Here is a 25,750-nt window from a genome sequence, read left to right as displayed (position 1 = left end):
TTCTTGTCGAGTGACCAATTTAGGCTCCATTCTTAAAGAGTCTTTGAACTGTGACGTTATCTTCCAAGAGTACTTTTTCATTAAAGAGCCATGTTTCCATATACCTGGCAGTTGTCAAAGAGGAAAAGGAGACAGCATATAATGTGCAGCTTCTTACAACCAAAACGTGTGCATTTTAACGATGTTTAACTTACTTTTTCATTCCACGCCCACAGTCCAATTCCAAGAAATGCTATTCCCAAAAACTGAAAGAAAGGGAGAAAGTGGTGTAAGTATGAAGGTAAATGCCATGTTTTTACTAGTACAAAGTTTGCAATCAATTGTTTGGTTACTTTACCTGCTGAGAAATAGTTTTCTCGAAAACCTAACAGTCTTTAACAGGAAAAGAAATACCATCATCCCCTTGATTAAAGTTATTACAGTATGAGGAAGGGCACCTGCTTACTGTTAATTAAGCTGAATGCTTAACAGATCATGAAGAAGAATAATTAGGTAGAATCTTGAGTAAAATTAAAGTCATCAATAATGTTTAACGCTGCCTTTTGGATAGGAGAGGAAACTGAGTAAATCTGAGCACGATGTTCACTAGCAAATGGATAAGTAGGGCCATGAATTTAGAGGAGCGGGAGATTCTCTCCTCGCCATCATGCCACCATGAATGGGCCGGGGCAGGGAGGGCACGCCGAAGCCCCCAATGTCCCTCAGCAAGCTCTTTATCACTCCTTCAAAAGGGAACGTGAGGGACCTCTCTGGTGGCACAATGGATAAGACTCCGCGCTCCCGATGCAGGGGGGCCCGGGTTCGATCCCTGGTCAGGGAACTAGATCCCACACGCATGCCACAACTAAAGAGCCCACCTGCCACAACTAAGACCCGGTGCAACTAACTAACTAACTAAATAAAAGGGAACGTGAACCTTATCAAGTCCAGGGTGACCCAAAGAAAACACCTGGATTCTTCTGTTTGTCGGAAACTTAAAATACTTATATTGCAGTTGAGAGGGCTTCCGTGACTCGGCCTGGTCTCAACTCAGTGCTATAACTTCATGCAAAGCACAGAGTACACAAATAACCCCTGAGACTGAATTGAAAAACACACAGACTCCCTCATCAGCTGCCCTGAGATGCGGCTGCGGAGGGGAGCCGTCAGTAACCAGGGGGACGGTCCACTTGAATTAGTTCTCACTGTCCTCCACCTCCTCTGAGATACACGTTTTCCACCACATTTTAACATCTCTGAAATCGGGATGTGTCTTAAAAGCCATGATGTCTCATGGTCTGCCTTTCTTCCCTTGATCGTACCTAAAATAATGGTGTGTCTCATAATCAGAGTTTCACAGGTTTGGTGACACATTGCACAGGGTGGTCCACCCACTAAGAGCTCAGTGATCAAGACTGGGTGTAACCGGCCACGAAGAAAAAGACACATCTTAGCTCTCTTCTTTATTATCAACAGCAGCTCTGAGTTTCCTCTCCAAACAGTGAAGTGAAAAGAGGGTGGGCAGGTTGACAAGCAGTTTCAGCCTCACGGCAGCTGTTTATTTTACTAACATCTTGATCAAGTTAGGTGTCAGGGAAGCTGTCCACTGAGAGGGGGGCGTGGAGAAAACAAGAGTGAGGGTGGCTACTCTCTCCAGTTTCAGGGGAATCTGAGACGGGTCCACCTGGCGAGGTCTCAGCCATTCGCAGCGGGGAGTTACTGACACTTTGTAGGCAAGGCTAATAAATCCGAAAGGGCTGGGAAAACAGCAGGAGCAGAGAGGGAAAAGAGGGGACTGCAAAAAACGCCAAGGAATGACCGCTCTGAAAAGGTGGTGGTGTTTTTAAAAGCAGAACTTGCCAAATCCCCGGACAATTATCTGACACCGCAGTGAGATAGCATTCGATGCCTTCTGAGTCCCTACACAGAAAAGCTCAGCAATGTGTCCTTGATTTAGCAAAAACCGAGGACCCCTTTTTTCCTACCCTTGTTCATAGAGGTTTGAAAAGTGTTCAGAAAAATCTGTCTCCAACATCCCAGCAAAAAAGTCCACTACGCTCAGCCCCTCCACTGCCCAGGCCAGCATGCTATTTTGCTTTACAGTTCTGATCTGAAGCCACAAATGCACCAGTCCTCCAAATGACTCAAAAGGTTTGGGGCACTCTGTATACACAGATAAAGCAATTCAGCACGTCACTGTCATATTCATAGGTCCTAGGCACAGTAGGGTAACAAGGGACAAGTGCATACACAGGAGCCCTTCAGACCTTAGAAGACATGGAGCGCTTGACTTCCACACTGACATCAAACTCAGCCCAGTGAAATGCAAGACGTTCTGATGCTAAAGTTCTTTGTGGACAAAGGTTCGGTCACTTCCCTGATGCAGTATTTAATCACAGTGTCGCCTCAAGCAATGGGTGAGATGTTGTGGCAGAGGACGCAGTGGTCCACTGTCCCTCTTGCCGTCGAAGAGGGTGAACGTATCATTGCTGAGGGCCCCCGCCTCATCGCTAACATTAAACTTCTCTACTACTTTCCAGGCACTCTGCTTAGTGCTTTGTATGTCGTGTCTCTCTTAAGCGTCACAATAATTTTGTTCTGAAATAGGCACTATTATTAACCCCTTTTTAAGAATGAGACACATGAGGCTGAGAGAGTTTACTCCGCTCAAAGGCACACAGCTTCCTAGTGGAAAAGCAGAGATTTGAACCGAGATGAGTCTAAACATCAACGTATGTGTTCTTACCAGTTTTGACACATCCCCCTTTTCCCCTATGGGACAGAAAGTGGAGGCATTCAGGTTAGAATTATAGGGGATGTGACATGGGTATCATATATTCCCTCCCCAGGAAGCAAAGGGAAGTTGAGGAGGTAAAAAGAGATGAAAACCTTGCCTTCACATTAAGAACTGGTTGTAGAACAGACGTTCCCCGTGCTGGTGTCATCAATGGAGTAAAGCGGAAAACAGAAAACTTCAGCGGGGGGTCAACTTTCTCCTCTTTGTGCGGAGTTCTCCTCTCTCTTCCTGGCACTTTGGAAAACCTTTTTCTTTCCCAAATCATATATAAACAGATTGGAAACCAAGTTTTCATCAAAGAAGAGAAAAAAATCAGGACCTAAAGAAGACTCACAATTTCCTTTATAATCTTGCTCCAGTATTTCCCACCTTAACTGTGACTTTCCAAACAAGGTTTGAGAATTTGAAGAAAGAACACTGAATCTGAAGTCCAGGAAAGCCGTCAATAGCTAAGTGAGTGCCGCAGGGCCAGGGCCTAAACCCGTACATACCTTTGCCGCTCCATCACCAGTAAACGTCCTCCCAATTACTCTCAGCCCATATGTTTTGCTTTAAAATCAAGTTGTTCCAGCTCCAAATAATTAAACAGAGAAGAGCCAAAAAAACAGAGACAGGCACGCAGCGCTTGAAGCACACTGAGTTTCCCCTTTCCCACCTCCCAAAGAAAAGGCAACCATAAACCCCCAAACTGACCTCATTCTGAAACCCAGAGGCCGCTTACAGGGAACAGCCAAGAACATTAAAGTCAGCTCTTTATCCCTCTGAAACAGAAATAACCAGATCTGAGGCGTCTTCCCACGTGGCAATATATGCAAACATGCAGTCGAATGTTAGTCTACCCAGTTTTTGATGATTTTAAATGCATAGTAATTTTGCCAACATTTGTCGAATGCGAAGTATGAACTAAGCGCCGTGCTAAGTATTGTGTTTTATAAGAGTGAGCTAGAAGAGCACTGCCTAATACAGCAGGCCCGAGCTACTGCGCACCTGAAAGGTGCTTAGCTCAAACCGAGATGTGCTAGTAGGTGTCAAATATACACCGGATTTAAAACACTTAATATGAATAAAAAGAATGGAGAAGATCTCATGAACCACTGTTTATTTTTAATTGAAGTATAGTTGCTTTACAATCTTGTGTTAGTTTCAAGTGGACAGCAAAGTGAATCAGTTATACATATATCCACTCTTTTTCAGATTCTTTTCCCATACAGGTCATTACAGAGTATTGAGCAGAATTCCCTGGGCTATACAGTAGGTCCTTGTTGTTTATTGTATATACAGTAGTGTACATCTGTTAATCCCAAACTCCTAATTTATCCCTCCCCCCCTTTCCTTTTTGGTACCTATAAGTTTGTTTTCTACTTCTGTGAGTCTATTTCTGTTTTGCAAATAAGTTCATTTGTATCACTTGTTTAGATTCCACATATAAAGCATATGAGTGATATCATATGATATTTGCCTTTCTCTGACTTATTTCACTTAGGATGAAAATCTCTAGGTCCGTCCATGTTGCTGCCAGTGGCATTATTTCATTCTTTTTTATGGCTGAGTAATATTACAGTTGTTTTATTTTTGATTACATGTTGAAATGATAATACTTTGGATATAGTGGGTTAATAAATATATTTAAATTAATTTCACTTATTTCATTTTACTTTTTTTTAATTGAAGTATAGTTGACTTAAAATATCGTATTAGTTTCAGGGGTACAACATAGTGGTTCAATATTTTTATAGATTATACTCCATTTAAAGTTACAAAATAATGGCTATATTTCCCTGTGCTGTGTAATAGACCCCTGAAGCATATTTATTTTATACATAATTTTTAAACTACAGCCACTGGAACATATAAATTATATATGTGGCCTGCACTATATTATTATTGGAAAACACTGTTCTGAAGTGTCCCACAATGATCCCATGCAGTAGTAGTAGTATTATCCCCATTCTACAGAAAAGAAAACTCAGACTTAGAAACATGGAGTAAATAAGTCTTCCAAGATTACACAGGCACCTGAGCTGGGTTGCTCAGGAAACATGACTTCTCAGTCCAAACTCAAAACCATTACAGTACTTTGCTAATGTGCATAAAATCTCTGTCCAGCCAAATAAGGGCTGGAGAACTATACTGAAACTCACGTCCTAAGACTCAAAATCACTTCTTTAATTTCTAGGTGTTCAAGGCAAAGGTATGTTTTCCTGACTGGGAGCAAGGACGGCACTGGGTAGAAACAGAGAGTGGAATGCTGATGGAAGCCTGCCAGGCTTGGCAGGACAAGAGCCAGCAGAGCTGATCCTCAGGAAAAGCTGGAGAGGAAAATGGCCCTAGGATGTGACTAGGGTGCCGGGGCTTCTCTGCCGGGAGGGCCACATCTGCCCCCTTTTCCCTGAGGCCTACAAACAGAAAATCTCTTCCTCAATCTGTTGTTTTCACCCCTGCTGAGCCTCCAGCTTATTAGAAATGGATCAGTGCTCCATTCTAACTGGTACAAAAATGGGTACTTCAAGAAGCCATTTATCCATCTATCTACAACCTTCCACAAATATTCTCGAGTTCCTACTTTGTGCTAGGCACTGCTTTTGTCTTGGGATAAATGGAGGTAAGAAAACAGATTTCTGGGGGGAAGGGAAAGAGAACTGGGGCAGGGGGTGGGGGTGGGAGAAGAGGAAGGCTCTTCCCAAGAACCCTGTTGGGTCTTCTGAATTTTGAACCATTTTAATGTATCGCCTATTCAAAATACAATACCTTTTTGAATGTTTACCCAAAAAAAGATACATTTTAATCAAATAAAGTGTAAAAGGCAAAACCACCCTTGATGGTGCTCTAAAGGAGAAAAAAATAAGGCTGATGCAAACCATAAGAGGGAGATTTGACCTAGAGAGAGGTCCAGGAAGGCTTCCCTAAGTAAAGGATGTAGGAACTGGGGTCTGCAAGATGAGATGATGTTAACTGACAAAGAAAGGAAGGAAGAAAGTTTCAGGCAGCGAGAAGAGAATGTACAAAGGCCCTGTGGTGGGAGAAGCACAGCAAGTAAAGGGGTCTAAAAAGTGACCGGTATGGCTGGTGCACAGAGAATGGGAGAACGGGGGAAGGTATGGCAGGTTTGCAATGAGAGATGCAAGCAGGACCAGCCCATGCAGGGCCTCCTAAACCACACTAAGGAATTCAGTCATCACCCTAAGAGTGACAGGAAGGTATTCAGGGCCATACATACGTAGTCGGCTGAGGTGGGGTGAGAAGGCAGGTCTTTATCAGATTTGAGCTTTGGAAAAATGATCTGAGTTGCAGAAAAGACTGGAAGAGAGTTCAGAGTAGATGCACAGCAGCTAGAAGGAGGGCACTTTGGTCATGCAGACAAGACCCGACTGTGTCCTGGACTGAAATATGCTGGAGAAGCACATGGAATTGAGAGTATTTAGACGTAAAACTGACGTTTTCGATGATACCTGGATATGGCGAAGGGGTGGGGGTACGGGTGAAGGAGAGGGAGATATAAGGATAATGCCTGGGTTTCTGGCATCTTCTACATGGGGACTCTGGCTCTTCTAAATCCATCTTATGTCCTCTGACAGAAATAACTCTCGGGTGTCAATTTCGTAACTAGCTTGAGATCTAGCAGCATTTCTGAAGGACAGTTTTCTTTCATGGGTATTTTGGCTGCTGTGTGAATTCTCTTGGAAACAAGTTTCAGCTTGTATACTTTTTAAACATAAATTATTTAAAATCCATATGCATGTCTACGACCTCCTACTACTTCTATTCATAAAAGGAAGCAGTTACGTATAGATGTATGTTAAAGTTCACAGGCGATTCTTAAACATTTTCAATCCTTTTTGCTTCAAAAATAATAATTACGTCCATGGCATCTGCCCAGCACCCTGTGAACAGACTCAAAATAACAAGGCAGCAAGGCAAACACAATAGAGGAAAATAAAAATCAGGCTAATCTTCTCACCTAACTGGAATCTTGAAAATATTATCCTAAATAACAATGGAAAGAACGGGTGTTCTTTAATCATCCTGATGACATTGTTTTTAACAATTTCAAGCTCTGCCTGAATCAACAGGAGAGACGCATTTGAAACATTTGACACAGAAGAGAGGAAAGAGAAAGAACGCCATTAGGAAAGATGTATTTTCCTGAGCCTGCAACACATGTACGTTTCATTAAGATGTTTTTCTGACACAGGGGTATGAACAACACCCCAGGCCTGGCGGGGCAGGTGGGGGTGGAGCCGTCCACACAAGTGTGCTAAATGCCTCTGTTAACAAAATCCATGTCCTCTCTACCAAGCAGGGGCCGACTGCAGGAACAAACTGTCTCCGGCATAATGCTTGCCATGTCTGAGGAGTAAATATGGGCTGGTGGAAAATTCAATGCACAGAAAGGCAATCCCAATTTTGCCACTGGGTCTCCGCATCCCAGTTTGTACATTCAGACTGTCTGGAATCCTCACGATAAGATGGCGTGGCAGACAAAGTTCGAACTTGTAAACAGGACATTCCCCATCTGAGCCAGGGTCAACCTCTCACTTCACTTCACCCACGCGGCCTCCTCCAAGCGGCCTGAACACACACAGCTTGCAGAAGCCCAGCTCTGGAACTTTGTGGTTCTATAATCTCAGGAAAGGGTCTTCATTCATTCAACACATATTTATTGAGCATCTACTGTGAGCCAGGCAGCCCTCTAGGGGCCCTGGATAAATTGGGAAGCAAAACGGGCAAGTGTGCCTCCTCTTGGGGCTGATATTCTAGTTGGGGCGAGGTGGGGAGGGAAAGACAATTAAGAGGAACATATATGAGTTAGATAACATACAATTTTAGAAGCACTGCAGGAAAAGAGAACGGCATAAGGGGAATGAAACATGGTCCAGGGTGGAGGGAGGTGTGACACTGAAACACAGCCGACAAAGCAAGTCTCCACTAAGAAAGCTACATAAGCAAAAACATGACAGACGTGAAGGAGCTGACTGGTGGAGGTCGGGGGACTGTGTTCCAGGCAAGACAGCAGCCTGGCTGAGGTGTACAGGCTCACTGGAGGAACAGCCACCCGAGGGCCGATGCAAAGGACAGAGAGTAACAGGAACCACGCTGGCTGGGCTTTGAAGGCTATGGTGGGTGGTGACTGTGATTTCTCCCACAGAGAGAAGGAACCACTGGAGGCTTCCCTGACTTCCTAGAGCCCCCTGGCCCTCATCTGCCAAATGGAGACACTAAGGGCACCTGAGGAAATGCACAAAACAGCTACAGGGGTCAGTGTGACAACAAGCGACTGGGTGAGATTCAAAAATCGAATCACATGCCCAGAACAGTTGGTACTTCCAACGCCTTAGTTCCCTCCCCGTCCTCAGGCCTCCCTGGACCCACCACGGGTCAGTGTGGCACCCTGCTTCCAGTCCTGCCTACCCCGAGGGTGAGAAAGCATCCTCGTTCACGGTGACCACAGGACCCTCTCCTCCACTTGCACACCTCTCGCTGCATGTACCCTTAATTTGATGTTTACACACACGGGATCGGATAGGAGTGGTGTGGCCTGAGGTCAGACTCCAGGAGCGCTGGGGGCTGTGTTAACCAGAGAACATGTGCCTGTTTAACACCTGCCCTCCAATTAATCATCTTCCTCTGACGCAGGCTGGGGGCTCCTTCCAGGAACAGTGGATACGATATCCCCGTGCATTTAGAAGAAACAGACTCTAGCCAGAATACCAAGATCAGGTTTAACCGCACATCTTTTCTCTTTCTTATCCTAGCAATCTGGTTCATGAATTCTGGGTGTAATTGGTCCCAGAACTTGAAAACCTACGAATTCTGAAATCCCACATTACAATAAGTGTCTCCCCATCAGGGCTTTTTTTTTTTTTTTTTTTTTTTTTTGGTACGCGAGCCTCTCTTCCTGATGCATCGTCCCTCTCCCTAACCTTATAACTCCTTGTTTTTATTTTATATCCTCTATGATGTGTTTTGGTTCCATTATATCCATTTTTAACAATAGACTCTTTTTGGAAGAATGTGGGATATAAATTATCAGCAATATCGATGGGGACAACTTCTCCATCTACATGCCCCTTTTTCTGAAAACTGTCCCCTACCCTCAAGGGTAAGACCCTGCAGCCACATGTGCCAAGGAGGGCCCACTCCCTCCCAACCCTCTCTCTAGACTGAGGAGCAGACTAGGGTGGGCTGCGTCTCAGGAAAAGTCAGTAATTAAATATGAAGCTGAGCCAGAGTCTCTCTTCCCCAGAAATCGGGTGTTGGACACAGTGATTTCTGTCAGCTTCAGTCTCCCTTCTGCTAGAACAGACTGGGGTGCTGTGGGTAGAGCATGCACACGTAGAAGCAGAAAAGAGACCAAGGAAAACTTCCGTCCCTGTCTGCCCTCTGCCCCTTATCCCCAGGACCCCTGGCCGCACTTCCTGATCCTGGGGTCCACGTAATGCCCCTGGGTCCCTATGGTACGTCTCCCCCTCCCATCTTGGCTCAAGCTACTTTGGAGGCTTCCTGTTCCTTGCAACCAAGAGGGTCCTGAGACGCAAATAAGAAACCGGATTAAGTTCCCTCATATTTAGTCCTGTGACAAGCTCACTGTAAACAATTAAATGTGTGGAACAGGCATGCGCGTGATGGGGCTCGAGAGACTAATGATCTGGTGGAAAATGCTGTTCCTTTCCAAACAGCTGAGTCGAGACTCCAGCGGTTCTGAACTACCGGGTGAGCTGTTGTGACTTGGTGTGAGAAGTTACACAGGATTCAGCCACACTCTACCTGACAGAAAGGGCTGCCCTCCGCTTGCTTGTTGAATTTTGGAAGCTCCACCTTTGAGCTTGCTCTGCACCAGCAGGTCAGAGCACCTCTTGAAGAAATGTCTACAATCCAGGGACAACCTTGTTCAGAAATTCCTGTGTTAGAATTTGGAGCTTAACATTTTGGCAAGAACTGGTCATCTGAGATGGGAGGGGAAAGAAAGGGGGAGGGCTACACAGGCAATAAAAACCTATATTCCTCTTGGGAATTACTCAGGCAACGCAGGCACACAGAAAGGAACGTGGGGGATTATGTAATTTTGGATGGAAACATGGAGGCTGCAAGTTTACAGCCCACTGGTCTCTGTCTCAGTAAAAGCCAGGCTTATACCACCTGTGCTATTCCATCTGTAATTCTCTGATTCGATTAAACCAAGGCTAAGAAGAGACCAGGGAGAGGTTCTGAAGGCTGAGGAGGACTGAGGGATAACTCAAGTATTTCAAACCACAGGTACGACAAGTAAGTTGTCTGCAGACAAACATCGGCCTTTGCGGGAATAAGCTCCCGCTGTTTGCATTAAACAACCAAGCAGTGCAGCAGCTTTGAAAGTTTAATACTTTCAGATGTACACTGCTTTTGTTTTGAAACACCTTAAAGTTTTAATGAAACATCGTAGGCAAGCCTTAAAGTTAATGCAAAGAAAACTTAAAATAGGATTACTTTTTAAAAGCACAAGTAGGATTATACATTTCAACTCATTTAGTAAGTACATACCTTCAATATATACTGGGCACTATGCTAGGTGCCAGGGACAGAAAGGTGAAAAACATAACAGATGATCTCTTTTTTTATTTTTTTTTTTTTGCGGTACGCGGGCCTCTCACTGTTGTGGCCTCTCCCATTGCGGAGCACAGGCTCCGGACGCGCAGGCTCGGCGGCCATGGCTCACGGGCCCAGCCGCTCCGCGGCACGTGGGATCTTCCAGGATCGGGGCACGAACCTGTGTCCCCTGCATCGGCAGGCGGACTCCCAACCACTGCGCCACCAGGGAAGCCCGATGATCTCTTTTTTTTTTTTTTTTTTTGATCTCTTTTCTTAAAGAGCTAACTGTCGTGGGTCAGTGAGTGGGAACAGATAAGTAAAACCAAGGCTCAAGCACAGGGGATGGAATGACGCCTTCCCAGAAACACGGTGCCACAGAAACACAGAGGCGAGGCTCTGGGATCGCTGTGCGTTGTCAGAGGAAGCTTCCTAGGAAGTGACACTTGAACTGAGATTTAAAGGGAAGGAGAGAGGAAGACCATCTCCTGCAGAGGAAGCAGCTCATGAAAAAGGATCAAAGCCTGAAACAGCATGTCCCTCAGGAATCCGTAAATGCTCCCAGGGCTGGGGCAGAGACATCAGGCCAGGCCGCTGCCAAGCAGGGCTTCTCACAGCGTGGGTCCTGCTCCAGGGACTTGTTAGAAATGCAACTTCTCAGGCGGCCCCAGATCTACTTCCTCAGCAACTCTGGGGATGGGGCCCAGCAAGCCCTGTCTTAAGAAGCCCTCCAGCTAATTGTGATACACAGTGAAGTCTGAGAACCACTGGGCTACAGGTTGCTAAGCAGGGACCTTATCACGGCAGGCTGTCTGTGTCCTGGGGACCAAGGTACCACCAAGTTACTTGAAGCCAACCAAGGATTTTTAGCAAAACAGTGACAGGATCAGACTGCATTTTAGAAAAATCATTCCAGTACAGCATAGAGAATAAATTGAAGGGAGGTGAGACTGCAGGCCATGAGACAAGTTGGGAGACTCCTGCAGTCACCCTGGTGACACTGACACCAGCCCAGAAAGGCAGATACAGAGGCAATGGCAGTAGGATGAAGACAGAAAAGGAGGAGACTCGACAGGACTTGGTGACAGGAAGCACAGGGTATACGGTCAAAACCATGGTTTTCTAAACCACAATGCCTGGCTTTGAATCCTAAATATGTGACCTTAGGCAAGTCACTTAATCTCCCTATGCCTCCGTTTCCAAATCCATAAAATGGGGATATTAATTTCCATGAAAACAAGCTCCATGGGAGCAGAGATTCTTGTCTGTTTAGTTCATTCTGTACCCACCAAAGTTAGAACGATGTCTGCTTCACAGGACTTAAATAAATAACTGTTGAATAAATCAGTGAATTAGTTGTGGGAGGTAAGGAAGAGAGAAGAATCTAAGAAAATTCCCAGGATTTTAACTTGATAGGCTACGGTGTCCTTTTCAAAGTTAGGGATATGGGTCAGTGAGAAGATTTTAGGAGAAAGATCAATTTTCGAATTCAGTTTTAGACACATTACAAACTCAGATGAATGTCAGACATGCACGTAAAAGTGTCCTGGCACAATTGTATGAGGGCCAGGAGGCCAGACAGCAGACTCGGGGTTAGGAACCCAGCTCCATCACTTATTAACTATGTGCCCTCAGACAGTTTACTCTCTCAGTTCTCTATTTCTTCCTCTATGAAACGTGGAGATAGCAGTATCCATCTCATAGGGTCACTGGGGTAGACTGAATGAGATGATGCATATAACGTGCTTTGCAAAGGGCCTGGCGCACAGGATACGCTCAATGAATAATTGTTCCTGTGGTTACCGTTAAGGCCACATAAAGAGTTCGTAGAGAACAGGACCAAGCCATCATCCCAGAGAACAGTAAGATTCATGGTGAAGCGCACAGAGGGAACTTGAGGGGAGACTGCAAAGAAGCAGACACAGAGGCAGCAGGAAACCAAGACAGACAGGTGCCCCCAAAAGCACAGATGGAGAGTCTGACACCTGTAATTATACGTTAAGTCCAGGAGAGCCAGGGGCTGCTCTACTAAGCAAAGGGGCTGAAACAGTGGAGACTGCTTGTGTTCAATTAAACGGAAAATAAAGTGTAGAGCAATGAGGAAACATTCAACACAATCGCTTCCCTTATTTCAAACTCCTTTCTGACCCCAGACACCACTGGCACCACCACCAGACAATCCCCCCAGGATGTCTGGGCAACACCCAAGGTTAATTGAGAGGGATGGCAACTACCAAGAAGGAACTTGGGACTGGCCTTGGGTCACCTCTATAATAGCTGGTAATGTCCTCTGCCTTGTGTACGAGACAAAAGGGGAACAGAGTTAGGCAACATGTTTCAAAGACTAACAGACTGGGTATCAGGAAACCCCAGGTTTAGTGCCAACCAGAACATTAACTAGTGTGTGAATTTGGTCAAGTCACTCTGGACAACAGTCTCCTCAAGTGTAAATGGACAATAACAACTCCTGCCCCAGCTACGCAGGACTGTGGTGACCAACACAAGGGAAGGGAAGACATTTTGAAAAGGATGTGTGATACAGATACTGAATGTAATTAAAATACCACATTTTATCTAAGTGATAAAATAACAGTGAGATACATGCTGTCGCTACTGGCTATATCATCGGAACATATGCAGCCCTAAAAATCAGTGCACAGTAGCTGTTCATGGAATCTGTGCTTATTTGGGTCTGTTTCCAGAGTCTTTTATGTTAGAAGATAATTTTCTCGAGTTTCTGCACTTCTTACGAATCGTTTGGAATTACAAATGAGTCATTTGTGACAGACTATCTTTTCAGGGAGATGTGTACAGCAGACAGCCTTGGAAGACACAGGTAGTGTTTTACAGAGATCCTACAAAGGATCCAGCAGGCTTGCTGACCATTATAAAAGTTTGGGTTCCCTAAACGCAGGGTTCCCCTCCTATAACACAACTCACTACGTACACAGGTGTTGACTGGCCCTCTCTGCATCACCCTACAGAAACTGGGGCTCAGGAAAAGAGTGAAAAATATTGATACACTGGCTACGAGTATTGCTGTGATTAATAAAGTCCTGTATCTCTGACCCAGGAGTCTGGCATCTCTGCCAGCATCCATGACACTGTGGAAGGGTAACTTGCTAGCTGGCAGGTAGGGTAAAACCTCAGATCCCTCACAGCTCTTGACATTGTGTTATTGTTTCACAGAAGAAGGGTGGGTGTTTCCCTCTCACCCAACAGATTGTTCTCTGGCACCCACAGCTTGCCCTGGTCTGCCCTGTTGGAAGTCAGCTCAGTCAGAGCTGAGGGGGCAGAGGAGCTGTTCAGTCAGAGCTAGTTCTAGTACTCTATTTTTTTTTTAACCTAATGCAAATACTCTGTGCCTATGTATCCGTGTGTTTTAAAATTTTGTTATGCCTTTAAAAAATTTTGTTTCTTTATCCAAATATAAATATAAATATAAATATATATATATATATATATATATATATAAAATCTCCTCTCTTTTCGAAGAAATATAGTGACATTTACACATTTTCTTGGGGAAAAGGTGACTCTCTTACTAAACAAATGTCTTTGCTATAGTCAATGTATAATGCTTTCATTTAAAAATGTTCTCGGGCTTCTCTGGTGGCGCAGGGGTTGAGAGTCCGCCTGCCGATGCAGGGGACACGGGTTCGTGCCCCGGTCCGGGAAGATCCCACATGCCGCGGAGCGGCTGGGCCCATGCGCCATGGCCACTGAGCCTGCGCGTCCGAAGCCTGTGCTCCGCAACGGGAGAGGCCACAACAGTGAGAGGCCCGCGTACCACAAAAAAAAAAAAAAAAAAGTTCTCATTTAACTGTAAATATTAAAAATTCTTCTAAGAAATAACTACATGTTTCAGGTGAATTTTAGTAATCACGTGCCTTAGAAATAATTGTTAAAGAATGCCAGGGGGACGTAACTCCAATTTTTCAGGCATTATATAGAGTGAGTGGAATGGTGGTGCCTACCCTCTCCACCCGCATCGCCCACTCATCACCCACCTGCATACCCTCCTCCCACCCCACTTAGGCAAAGCCACCACAGGAAACTACTTTCAGAGTACACTGACCTCTTGTTAGAATTCAGAATGTGTAAAACGAAATCTTATTGATAACGTTAGTAACAAAGGCATCCAAGAAATCATCTCTGAGAACCACAAGTTCATATTAAAACAGGAACCGAATTTTCTCACAGTGGGCCTTTTGAAATGCTAAGTTCTCGAAGAAACATGCTACACCCTAGTAATGCCATATAGCCTTCTTAATAGCTATCACAGACGTTGTAATTCTAATCCAATTAACCATGCACAAAAAGACTAGTAGTAGGTACCTCATTTCAAGCTCATGTTCTACATTTCCACACTCATGTTTAAAATCCCCTTAATGATTTTACTGGATTGACATCATCTTTCTGATCCTTTATATTCAATCACAACCTAAAACATCTTGAGAGATGAATGCAGGCTACATGGAGCACACCCAGGAGGTCCAAATCCATTGGTTATCACCTGAAAGGAGTCCTAGAGGCAATTGGCCCTTTGCTGTGGATGCCAACTAACGCTCCACATAAAATGTTCTATACACTGAGGCGTCTTTGATAGGTCTTACTGGCTCAATGACTCACAAAGGATGGGGGAGGGAGAAGGTCTGAAAACAAAAGGGCCGACTGCCGGCACCATTTAGTTATTTATTCTGTACGTTCAGCTCAGTTTTTCCTCTCTCCAACTTTTCATGACCCTATGAAAAGAAATGGAATGGATTCTTTTCAATCAAGAATATGAGCACTGCATACTAAGGAGGAAAGTGCTGGCTTAAGACAGGACCCATATAAACCAATGAATATCAACCTGCCCTCTCTAGTTAGGTATTTTTAACAGGGGAACTGGGCTGTGACAAAACACTCTTTTGTATGTTCTTTCATGGAAGAGTTTATTACACACGCTCTTGGAAATTAATTTACATATAGGACAAGCTGTAGCTGAGCCATTCACAAATTCAGGACGGAAGGCTGCATTCTCAATAGGCACTGCCTTGGAAACTGTCCGTGTACGTGCACTCTGGAATTTCCCTTTTCTACTGGAATTGTTTGGAAGCATCTCAAGATGGACAGCAGCGTGAGTGATGTGTGAATAAGCTGTACCTATTTCCTCTGGTTTAAAGATGCCCACAACTTTTTGCTCTCTGAAAAAAAGCTGCATGACATTAAAGTGATTTGAAGACATAAAACAATGTGCTAGAGATCAACATGCTTCTAAAATGATTTATTCATCCAGATGAATGTAAAAAATGAATACGGAAACAGGAATATTTTTAAAGACTAAGACCATTCATATTTTCCTGAAGTTAAAAGGAATGGTACAAAGGGACCAGATGAGTCATGAATAGTAACACAATCACATGAGCATGGTCTTTGGTGATAAACCATGGTTCAAATCTGGGCCCCAGCATTTACTAGATGTAACCCTGGACAAGTTGACAGACTCACAATTTTCTCGCCCATAAATGGTGGCAGTAATAGCATCCTCATAGGAGATATGTGTTTGTGTACAGTATGCCTTTAATGAACAGATTATCATTGCAGTTAAAAAATATCATGGAAAAAGTCTCTTCCTTAAGCATTACATAGGCTCACTTTTCAGATAACAAAAGGCAATGATCATGTCATCTGTGCATTAGATTTTTTACTGGAGCCAAAATAGTATACACCATGGGAAAAAAGATTACAAAGAGGATTTTAAATCTTCCTTTTTTCCCCCCTTTTTGCAAGAAACTTTTCACTCTCAATATAAGATTTCATTTAAAGCTGTTTAACCAGAGAGGGTCGCCATGGGAAAGTAAGCCGCTGACAGTATATATTAGGTTCACATTAATTTATAGAGGTAGCATAATGCCTATGAAAAATCAGCTGGCTGGATGCCTATGGTTTGCCCTTGAGGCTCAGCCAGGAGGGAAGTTTCATGCAATGTGATTAGTGAATGAGGAGACCCTGGGTAATTAATTAGCGCTCCATGTCAATCCCATCAGACTGGGTTTCAGCCAGTAATGAAAAATAAGCCACCTGATTTTCTTTTCTTTTTTTTTTGCGGTACGCGGGCCTCTCACTGCTGTGGCCTCTCCCGTTGCGGAGCACAGGCTCCGGACGCGCAGGCTCAGCGGCCATGGCTCATGGGCCCAGCCGCTCCGCGGCATGTGGGATCTTCCCAGACCGGGGCACGAACCCGTATCCCCTGCATTGGCAGGCGGACTCTCGAAGCCCAGCCACTTGATTTTAACTTCCTCATCTCCATACTGACTTCCGTGTGAACATGACTTTGTCAAGCACTTTAAATATTGAAGGAAGATTTTCTCCTAATCTCTTTTAAGACAAATCTCACTTCCTTTGACACACATTTTAACTCTGGTAAATGGCAGACTGGATGGGGAAGAATCAAAATAAGGAAGCTTGTGCGCAAATTCTCTGAGTGCTGAATTTAACTAAACTCATTTCATAAGTCCCTACAAGTGTGTGATGCTCAAAAGAGAAAAATGTGCCTATGGATGAAGAGATTTACTATAAAAACCTAAGGGTCCATCAGCCTCTTAAAAAAGCAAGTCATTATAAAAACTGTGCATCAGTAACTTCTACTAGAGATTATTATGCAGTTATCAGTGGGTTATTTATCTTTTTACTGTTTGCTTCATTAGCTGTTAAGTAATTTGTTTTTAATCCACAATTCCCTAGATATTTCTGCTATGTATTTTGTCTCTGTATGTCGCTGTGGAGACGTCACTATGTCCAGATCTGCTGGTTTACATTGCTGCACAGGCAGTCCTCGGCTATCTATTACTACTTCAGTCAAGCTTCTTAAATTAGATTTAACAGAGAAAAATAACTTTCCTAAATTAAATCAGTGCCTTTAAATGAGGTTGACCTTTGGGTAGATAATTTGAGTAAACATAAAATGGGTCCTGCACTCCCCTAAATCTCATCATTAGTCAGGATCTCAAAACTGGGCTCCCAACATGAGGTAAGTGTCTGTAGTTAAGATATAAATATTCTATTCTGGCGTATATAGTATTTTCTCATTGTAGATGAAAGGCTCTACATCATTAATACTGTGTATAAGTACCGTCACATATAGGATCGAGAGAACAGTATATCCACACATGGAAACATATCTAAAAACGTCTTATGTTATAAAATGCGAGTCTCATAAGCTAAAATCATTATCTGTTCCACGCTGCAAATGCCTGAGGTTTAAAGGTACCACGCTGTGCTCAATCAGAGAGGAGGCTGTTACTGATCTTTGCTCACACACTGCTGGAGCTGAAAGGAGCCTCAGGTCTAGCAAAGTCATGTCAGAAAACCAGAAATTGAGAATCTCCATTTAGAAGCTGGAACCCCAATGCCAACCCACAGCATTCTTTTCCAGATACACAGGAAGCCAATGCAGCCCGACAGATGAAGACCTCTGATCTAGGCAGTGGTCGCGGCAAGAAGCTGCTGCCCCCAAGAGTCCACACGCAAACCTGATTTTATGGCTTTCAAATGTCAGCACAAAGGCAGCGAAGCTGTCAAGACACCATGCAATTTAACAAACACCTCGGAGTCTGGACCTCAGAGCAATGGGCATGACTCCTGCTACACGCACAGGTTGATAAATGACCACAGGGACCAAGCCCTGACCGCACTTGCCATCTAGTCACAGAGATGGTATAAGTCAACAATTAACATAAAAGCCAACTTGCAGCAAATTCCATAAATGAAATTGAGAAAAAATGGTAAGTTCAGAGAAGGCCACCGGCTGCCAAGATGAGGGAAGATTTCATGATGGGGGCATGGGTCTCAAGGGAGGGTTTTCAAGAATTTCAAGAAATGGAGATGAAGAGTTTTCTAGATCAGTGGGTTTTCAACCAGCAAGTTTGAAAACCTGCTGATACCAGTTGAATGGTCAGACCAGCATTTTCTGTGTAGAACAGAATGTATTTCATATGGCAAGGTGAGGTACTGCTTCGTGAAACTTTTGTGTCATGCGTAAAATGTGTTTCCTATTGAGGGTCTTGGTCAGAAAGTTTGAAAGTTTTCTGGAAAATGAAGAGTGAAGTTGTCTATCTGGCTGGAAAATAACAAGTTGGCTATGAGGTCACTGCAGGCCAGACTATGCAGGGGTCTAGAACATGGCAGCAAAGAATCTGGATTTTATATTGTAAAGACAGAGAGGTCCTTATAGGTTTTTAGCTTTCCACCTTTTTTAAGTTTTACTGACAGCTACTGTGCTTAATATCTCACACACACGATCTCGCTTAATTGCCATAACCGTCCTTTGAAGTGGGTATTATTATCTCCATTTTAGAGAAAGAAAGTGAGAATCAGAGAGATTATATAACCAGCCCATAAAATGAAGCCAGGTCTTTTGACTTCAAAGCTCATAATGCTTAAAAAGAAACAAAACAAAATTATGAAATGATCAGAGCTAGACTTTAGGCATGTTAATCTTGCACCTTCAAACAGCTAAACTGAATAGATTTTAGACAACTGTATTACTAAAGGGGTTTCTTTTGATCATTTAGCTTCACAATTTAAGATCAATTTAAATACACTCCAAATCCTAGGGGCGGAAAAAAAAAATCCAACCAAAATCAACAGTTAAAACTGAGCTTTCTCAATGACCCTAAAAAGATTTGAGTGAAGGTTCGTATTTCTCAATAGCTACATTAGTATCCCTTTTATTTCATTCTGCAGCAATGAAGTTAATGACTGTTATCACTTGAAAAATTCTTTGTAGAAAATATGAAAATAGGTGCAAATGCAGAAGTCTACAGAAACGCTGACATAAAAGAAGTAAGCCAGGGCTTCCCTGGTGGCGCAGTGGTTGAGAGTCCGCCTGCCGATGCAGGGGACACGGGTTCGTGCCCCGGTCCGGGAAGATCCCACATGCCGCGGAGCGGCCGGGCCCGTGCGCCATGGCCGCTGAGCCTGCGCGTCCGGAGCCTGTGCTCCGCAACGCGAGAGGCCACAATGGTGAAAGGCACGCGTACCGCCAAAAAAAAAAAGAAACAACAAAAAAAATAAGTAACCCACTGCCTTCCTCAGACTTAATTCACTGCGGCCCTCTGTTCACACACCCAGATGCTCTGTCTGATCCTACCTACCTCTGGGGACAACCGTGAGGACTAATGGTGTCGTCTGTGAACAGTACAGAGTTCCCAGGGAAAGAATGGCTGGAGAAAGCCTGGATATTATCACTGGGCGGTGGGCGGGGCAGCGGGGGGCGGGCGCTGAGAACTTGCCAACAGTCAACTTCCTAATATAAAAATGTGAAAAAGAAATAACAGTCGATAGAACAATGGTGTGTCTCATTTCATGGTGAAAAAATAAGACTTTGGAAGTGGCTGTATCCGATGAACAGAATATGGAAGGTAGGAATATTGAGTGGTAAAAGAGAGAATATGCTTCCCCCTTGCTGCTAAAAGCACACAGCAAGAAGAGAAGCAGCTCTCCACACAATCAGAAGAACCCGGTCACCCAATGCTCGGAGAAACCAGGGTGGTAAAAGTGCTCCCCTGTCCAATGTGTGAGCTGGACAGAGAAATGTCTACCAAGTAGCCAGCAAATCAGAAAAATCAGCTGATGACACACTCCGCACACTCTGAATGATCTAGCCAATGTTTCTTGACTGAAGTACGGACCCTCTTTAAAAGAAAAAAAAAATGACTTTCAATGTTGACTTCATTTACTTTTATTAAAATATTCCTTAAATGTGCAGAAACAGAAAACTGGTATAAAATCCCCAGTATATTTAGAAATCAACTCCAAACACTACCAAACCAACAGAACTCAAACTAGACACAAGAATTAAATGTAACAGATGATGGTGTTTTGCTCCCACTAAAACACTGATGTAGCATCCGGCCTGGTTCTAGCTTTCACCTGTTTTGGTATTTTGACTTTCACAGATGTTTACCTAGAGAACACTTGTTTATGAAAGTATGTTGAATAAAACAACAAGAAACCTAGAGGCCAGATTGGGATGATCAGACCTCATACTTAACCCAAAGTCAGCCAATTACTATAATGAGGAGTCATGAAAACTCTGCAAAGCTCTCTCATTCACTTCAGAGGTAGCACTGCAGCATTACTGAAATTTGCATTTTTCCAGCTTTACTGAGGTATAACTGTACACTTTAAATATAATTTTTACTCGTCAACGTGATGTCTTTTTTAAATTATGTATTTATTTTATTTATTTATTTTTGACTGTGTTGGGTCTTCGTTGTTGCGTGCGGGCTTTCTCTAGTTGCAGTGAGCAGGGGCTGCTCTTCGTTGCGGTGCGCAGGCTTCTCACTGCGGTGGCTTCTCTTGTGACGGAGCACAGGCTCTAGGCACGCAGGCTTCAGTAGTTGTGGCACACAGGCTCCACAGTTGTAGCTCTCGGCTCTAGAGCGCAGGCTCAGTAGTTGTGGCACACGGGCTTAGTTGCCCCACGGCATGTGGGATCTTCCCAGACCAGGGCTTGAACCCGTGTCCCCTGCACTGGCAGGCGGATTCTTAACTACTGTGCCACCAGCGAAGTCCCCAATGTGTTGTTTTGATATACATTGTGAAACGATTACTGCAATCAAGCTCATTAACACAGCCATTGCTTCAAAGGGTTACCTGTGTGTGTGTGTGTGTGTGTGTGTGTGTGTGTGTGTGTGTGTGTGTTGAGAATACTTAAGATCTACTCTTTTAGCAAATTTCATCCATACTGTAGAGTATCATTAACTACAATCACATTGCTGTACCTTAGATCTCCAGGACTTATTCATCCTGCGTAACTGAAACGTTGTACCCTTTACCAACATCCCCCCATTTCCTCCACTCCCTTAGCCCCTGCCGACCACCATTCTACTCTCTGCTTTCGAGTTGGACTTTTTCAGATTCCACGTATAAGTGAGATCATGCATTAAACAGATATCTAATCCAATCACTGCTAAAGTGAGAAACAGACATATTTTTCATTGAGTATCTACCAGCGACGCTAGCAATGAACTACAGTGCAAGGTGCACATACGAGGGCTGGTCTTGCCCATTCTCCTGCAGGGAATGGGAGTATGGTCTGACTGCCCCCAGTTCAGTATGACCTTAGTGCAAACTGCTTCTCATTGATCTTATTCAGTCTTTGCACTTACCCTAGGGGAAAATGTACTTTATCCACATTTAACAGATGAGGAAACAGTTGAATTAAGTGACTCACCCATGGTCACCATGGTCAGATTGACAGTGGTGAAGCCAGGATGTAAAACCAGGAAGGCTTACTCCAGACCCCAAGCTCTAAACCACAAATGCTTCTTGACCATTGCAACTGCCACCTGGTCCACATCCACACACTGAGAACACACACACAGAGGCCGGCAATGCCCTTACATCCAAGCATTATCTTAGAATGTGGTTGAGCACATGATCCAGAAGACGCTGATATCTTTATCTGCCCACTAGATATCTCCATCTGGTTGTTCTGCATTCAACCAAGACAGATGCCCTCAAAGATCAGAGACTTTTCCTGCAAACTGCAAGGGTCTAATTCAGGACTCGAAAATCATTACTTCTAAAGAATAAAAGACTGCGAGACGCAGGCAACAAGTTTAAAAATGATATGCCCATTATAAATAAAAACAAGAGCTAACATTTATTCGAGTCCTTGAAATGGACCTGGTACAGATAAGTACTTTATCTGTATTATCCCACTGACATTTCGCAACACCCTTCTGAGATGAACGCTATCACCACCTTCACTCTGCAAGGGTAGAAGGTATAAGTGACGTGGACTACAGCAGGCAGCCAGGCATCTGACTCCAGAACCTGGACCCCCTCTACGTCACAGGTGGAGGAGAACCTGGGACATCTGCAACCAGCTTCACCTGTAACCTGCCTGCCCTATGTGGTTGGTCAAGAGACATTGTTCTGTCAGAAGAGCACAGATCTGTGTTAATTCTGAACATTTTGGCTCTGAGACCAAAAACTAGTGTGACCCTAAGATGCAATTAAAGATGAAGAGTTTGAGGGAATTCCCTGGTGGTCCAGTGGTTAGGACTCCGCACTTTCACTGCCAAGGGTCCGGGTTCCCTGGTTGGGGAACTAACCAACCGGGTTCCCTGGTTGGGGATCCCTGGTTGGGGAACTAAGATCCCGCAAGCCGCATGGCGCGACCGAACCAAAACAAACAACAAAAAAAGACAAAGAGTCTGAGAGTGTTCAAGTAAAGAGATCCACAATGCCCTGGAAGCACAAACCTCACCTTTGGTCAGAAAGCTAGACCACCGTTAGTTCCTCCACGTGGCATCATCTGTTGCACGTATTAGCTGGCAGGAAAAGGACTGCTGAAGACTCCCGTGAGCCTCAGGCATGGCCCACGCTGCTCTGCTTCACCCAGCCATCTCTCCTCACTCGTTAGGCAGACATGATGGATGTGTCCTGCTGGAGGCTGACGAGGACACTGGGACCAGGGCAGAGGAAAGTTCCGAGGCACACAGGGCTCATGAGCACACCCTGTGAAATGGCCTGAGATGCCCAGGGATGAAAGACCCCTTGCCTGAGCCACGGTGATACCAGCTACCTCGTAGTGGTCATCAGTGTATGTATACGGAAGTAAGAATTCTCATCTCCCCACGAAGTAGACAATGCTATTTCCCCCCGCCTCACACAAATGAGGAGACAGGCTCAGAAGCAAGACAGCTCTAGGAAGCAGCTTGAGGCCAGAGCCCCCCTAAACTCACAGCCGTTTCCACTTTCCCAGCTACATGCTCCCCTCCACCCGAGTTCCTGCTACCGCTCCGAGCAAGGTGATTCGGTGGCGGCTGGACTTGGGGAGAAAGAAACGGGAGCTAATCTGAGGAAGAGCTGTTTAGACCCAACGAAGAGTCTAGTCTTTCCATTTACAGCAAACTAGAGAGTTTATTAGATTCACACAGGATTACACAGCTTTTTTTATATTTTTAACTAGGATTATTAAACCCTTAACTCTGTACCAGAAACGATCCCAGAGCCTTTAAATACATTATCTAATTCAATCCTCACCACGACCCCATCAGGCAGGTGCCCCATTTTACAGATGAGGAAGCTAAGGTGTAGAGGAGGTTACGTAATTGATTTTAGACCTTTCTGCTGCCAAATCCTGTGCTCCCCACAAAGCCCGCATCCCCCTCCCAGTGTGCTGATCGACGAGCCAACGTTCAGGTCTCCAATGCCGCCTCTCCCTGCCAGGAGGTGGTAAGGACCCCACATGCAACAAGCCTAGCTGTGGCTTCCGTCCGCAGACACATCCTCTGCATCCTGTCACCGGGCTTTGCTCCGGGTTCTCGGTGGCACTTTTATGCGCAGCACTGCTCCCCACGGACAGGTGTCAGGGTTCACCTTCTCCCGGGCCCTGGGCTGAGTTGGCTGGATTCCAGCTGACTGCAGGACAAAGGGGGCTGCGTACCACCTGTAAGGGGCTCAGCTTGATGCCTGGCAGAGAATCTTCTAAAGTATGAGCAGTAACAGGGGGAAACCCGCTCACGCGAAGGCTCGGGTTCCTCACACTCTCACAGGGGGACCACATCTGGATCCAACATAGGACACAGATTGTTCCAAGGCCACAGAGCTCAAGGCCTGAAACAGAGGACGTGTAAAGGGCTTCAGAGCCAACTGCTGGTTATGAAGTTGCTCCATTTTCGAAACGACAACTCTGAGCACCTCACCTCTCTCGGGGTCCCGCCAAAGAGCAGGAGGAACTACTTCGTAGCTGTCCTGCCCTCTGTCCACCTGGGGCCGCCAAGAGGTCTGGCCTGGGATGGAGAAACCCGTGGGTCGCCTCTGGCTGAGGGAGGCCGGGCAGGGAGGCCACACCAACTTGCTGTGTTCACCCCCTGTCTGCCAGAGGGTCCTCAGATGGGCAGAACGGGGGCCACGGAGGCTTCCCCCCACCCCCAACATCTAGGATCCACAGTGCTATGATGATTGCAACCTGCAGCTCAAAGCAGCAGACACACAGTCACAAACCCTAGACTCAAGCCACCCTGGGAAAACGGATTCAGTTTCCCCTCTGTTGCTTTGTACGCACACACTACCATTCCATGAAATATTAGCTTCTGTTGAATGCATGACGTAGGGATTCCTTCAAAATTAATATTTTGTTATACCTTGTATCAGTCTATGTTGAAATATTTATCAACATGTCCTGTGACTGCCTATGCAGGCATTTATTCAAATTTATTCCATCGTGTTGTTTGTTTCGTGCCAATTTTTGCTGATAAATTTCCTCTGCCTATAATAGAATTCATTCAAATTTACTTGATATTAACGTTTGCTTCCGCATTACCATTAGTCACCAAAATACTATACAGGTGTGTGCCATTTGCTTTTAAAGCTCTGCATGTGTGCTTTTAAAATGTCACATATCTGTAAGTGTGTATTACCTACTGTGTACCCATGCGTTTCCTATATTATCTGTATGACTTAATAGCTGGGGGAAGGGATTATAGAACATTATTGTTTATCCAGATGTTATGATTTCCTATTAGATCTTGGTATACCGTTTTTGCATAAACAAAATCCTTTCCGCCACAAAACACTTTTAAGTCACTATCTATATACTTTTATGATTTAAGTACTTACACCTTTTTTTCAAATAATTATTTGTAAAGATTGGAATATTTCTTACAAACCTCTGCTTCTTATACTGCATCTAAAACAGCAGAGTGAAGGGGTCTAGGAGCCAAGAGCCTCTCCATGTTTCAGCTTGGACAGAATCCTAAATTCCTATCCCATCCCAGAGGCAGGAGGACCTCTGGTTCCCCAAAACACAAACGACCTCAGGATCAAGGCACACCCAGACCCTTCCATTCACGCTACTCCCATTACTCCCCTCCACCCCAAAACCACACACATCTCAATGCGACCGACTTGGAATACAATCGGCAAGTGTCTCCAGGATGGGAGAGCAATGAACAGTTTATTGGTGCATTCATCCCTCAACATCGCGTTCTCTTCAGATTTGTTTTTCCTGATGATCTTTTGTATTTTGTAATACTCTTGGGGGAATAAAAACAGTGAGTAAAAACTTATGTAATTTATTCTAACCAAATTTTAATTGACAAAGTGGTAGGCAGCCTCACGATGGCCTCCAATGATCTCCACTTCCTGGTATTCACAGCCTCGGGTAGTTCCTCTGACAACGTTATACCTGGGTTGGTTATGTGACCAACAGAATTCAACAGAAGTGATGGAATGTCATTTCTAAGATGAGCTTAGAAAAGATTCTGCCTTCTATCTTGGTCACTCTCTAATGCAAATTGACTCTCTCTCAGATCCACATGGTGTGGAGGGAAACCATACCGTGAGCAGCCCTATGGAGAGACCAGTATGGCAAGAACAGAAGCCTCCTGCCAGCACACACATGACTGG

The 25,750-nt window shown here is 44.6% G+C and overlaps 1 protein-coding gene across 4 annotated transcripts in view; it reads right to left on the bottom strand.

Annotated features, from left to right (window-relative positions):
- TSPAN5 (tetraspanin 5) overlaps positions 1 to 25,750 on the bottom strand; it is a 174,886-nt gene that overhangs the window by 30,622 nt on the left and 118,514 nt on the right. For 3 of the 4 annotated variants that reach the window (XR_004526770.2, XM_019926447.3, XM_033857379.2), the window contains exon 2: positions 195 to 245. The exons of the other annotated variant lie outside the window; for it this stretch is intronic. Coding sequence is in view for 2 of the 3 variants with exons in the window: in XM_019926447.3 (XP_019782006.1) it covers positions 195 to 245 (51 nt within the window). In the remaining variant the exon portion in view is untranslated. The remainder of the gene's footprint in view (positions 1 to 194; positions 246 to 25,750) is intronic. 4 annotated transcript variants of the gene reach the window in all.

This window comes from Tursiops truncatus, chromosome 5 (genome assembly GCF_011762595.2).
Source record: "Tursiops truncatus isolate mTurTru1 chromosome 5, mTurTru1.mat.Y, whole genome shotgun sequence".
Classification (NCBI taxonomy): domain Eukaryota; kingdom Metazoa; phylum Chordata; class Mammalia; order Artiodactyla; family Delphinidae; genus Tursiops; species Tursiops truncatus.
This window is presented reverse-complemented; position numbering and strand designations above follow the sequence as displayed.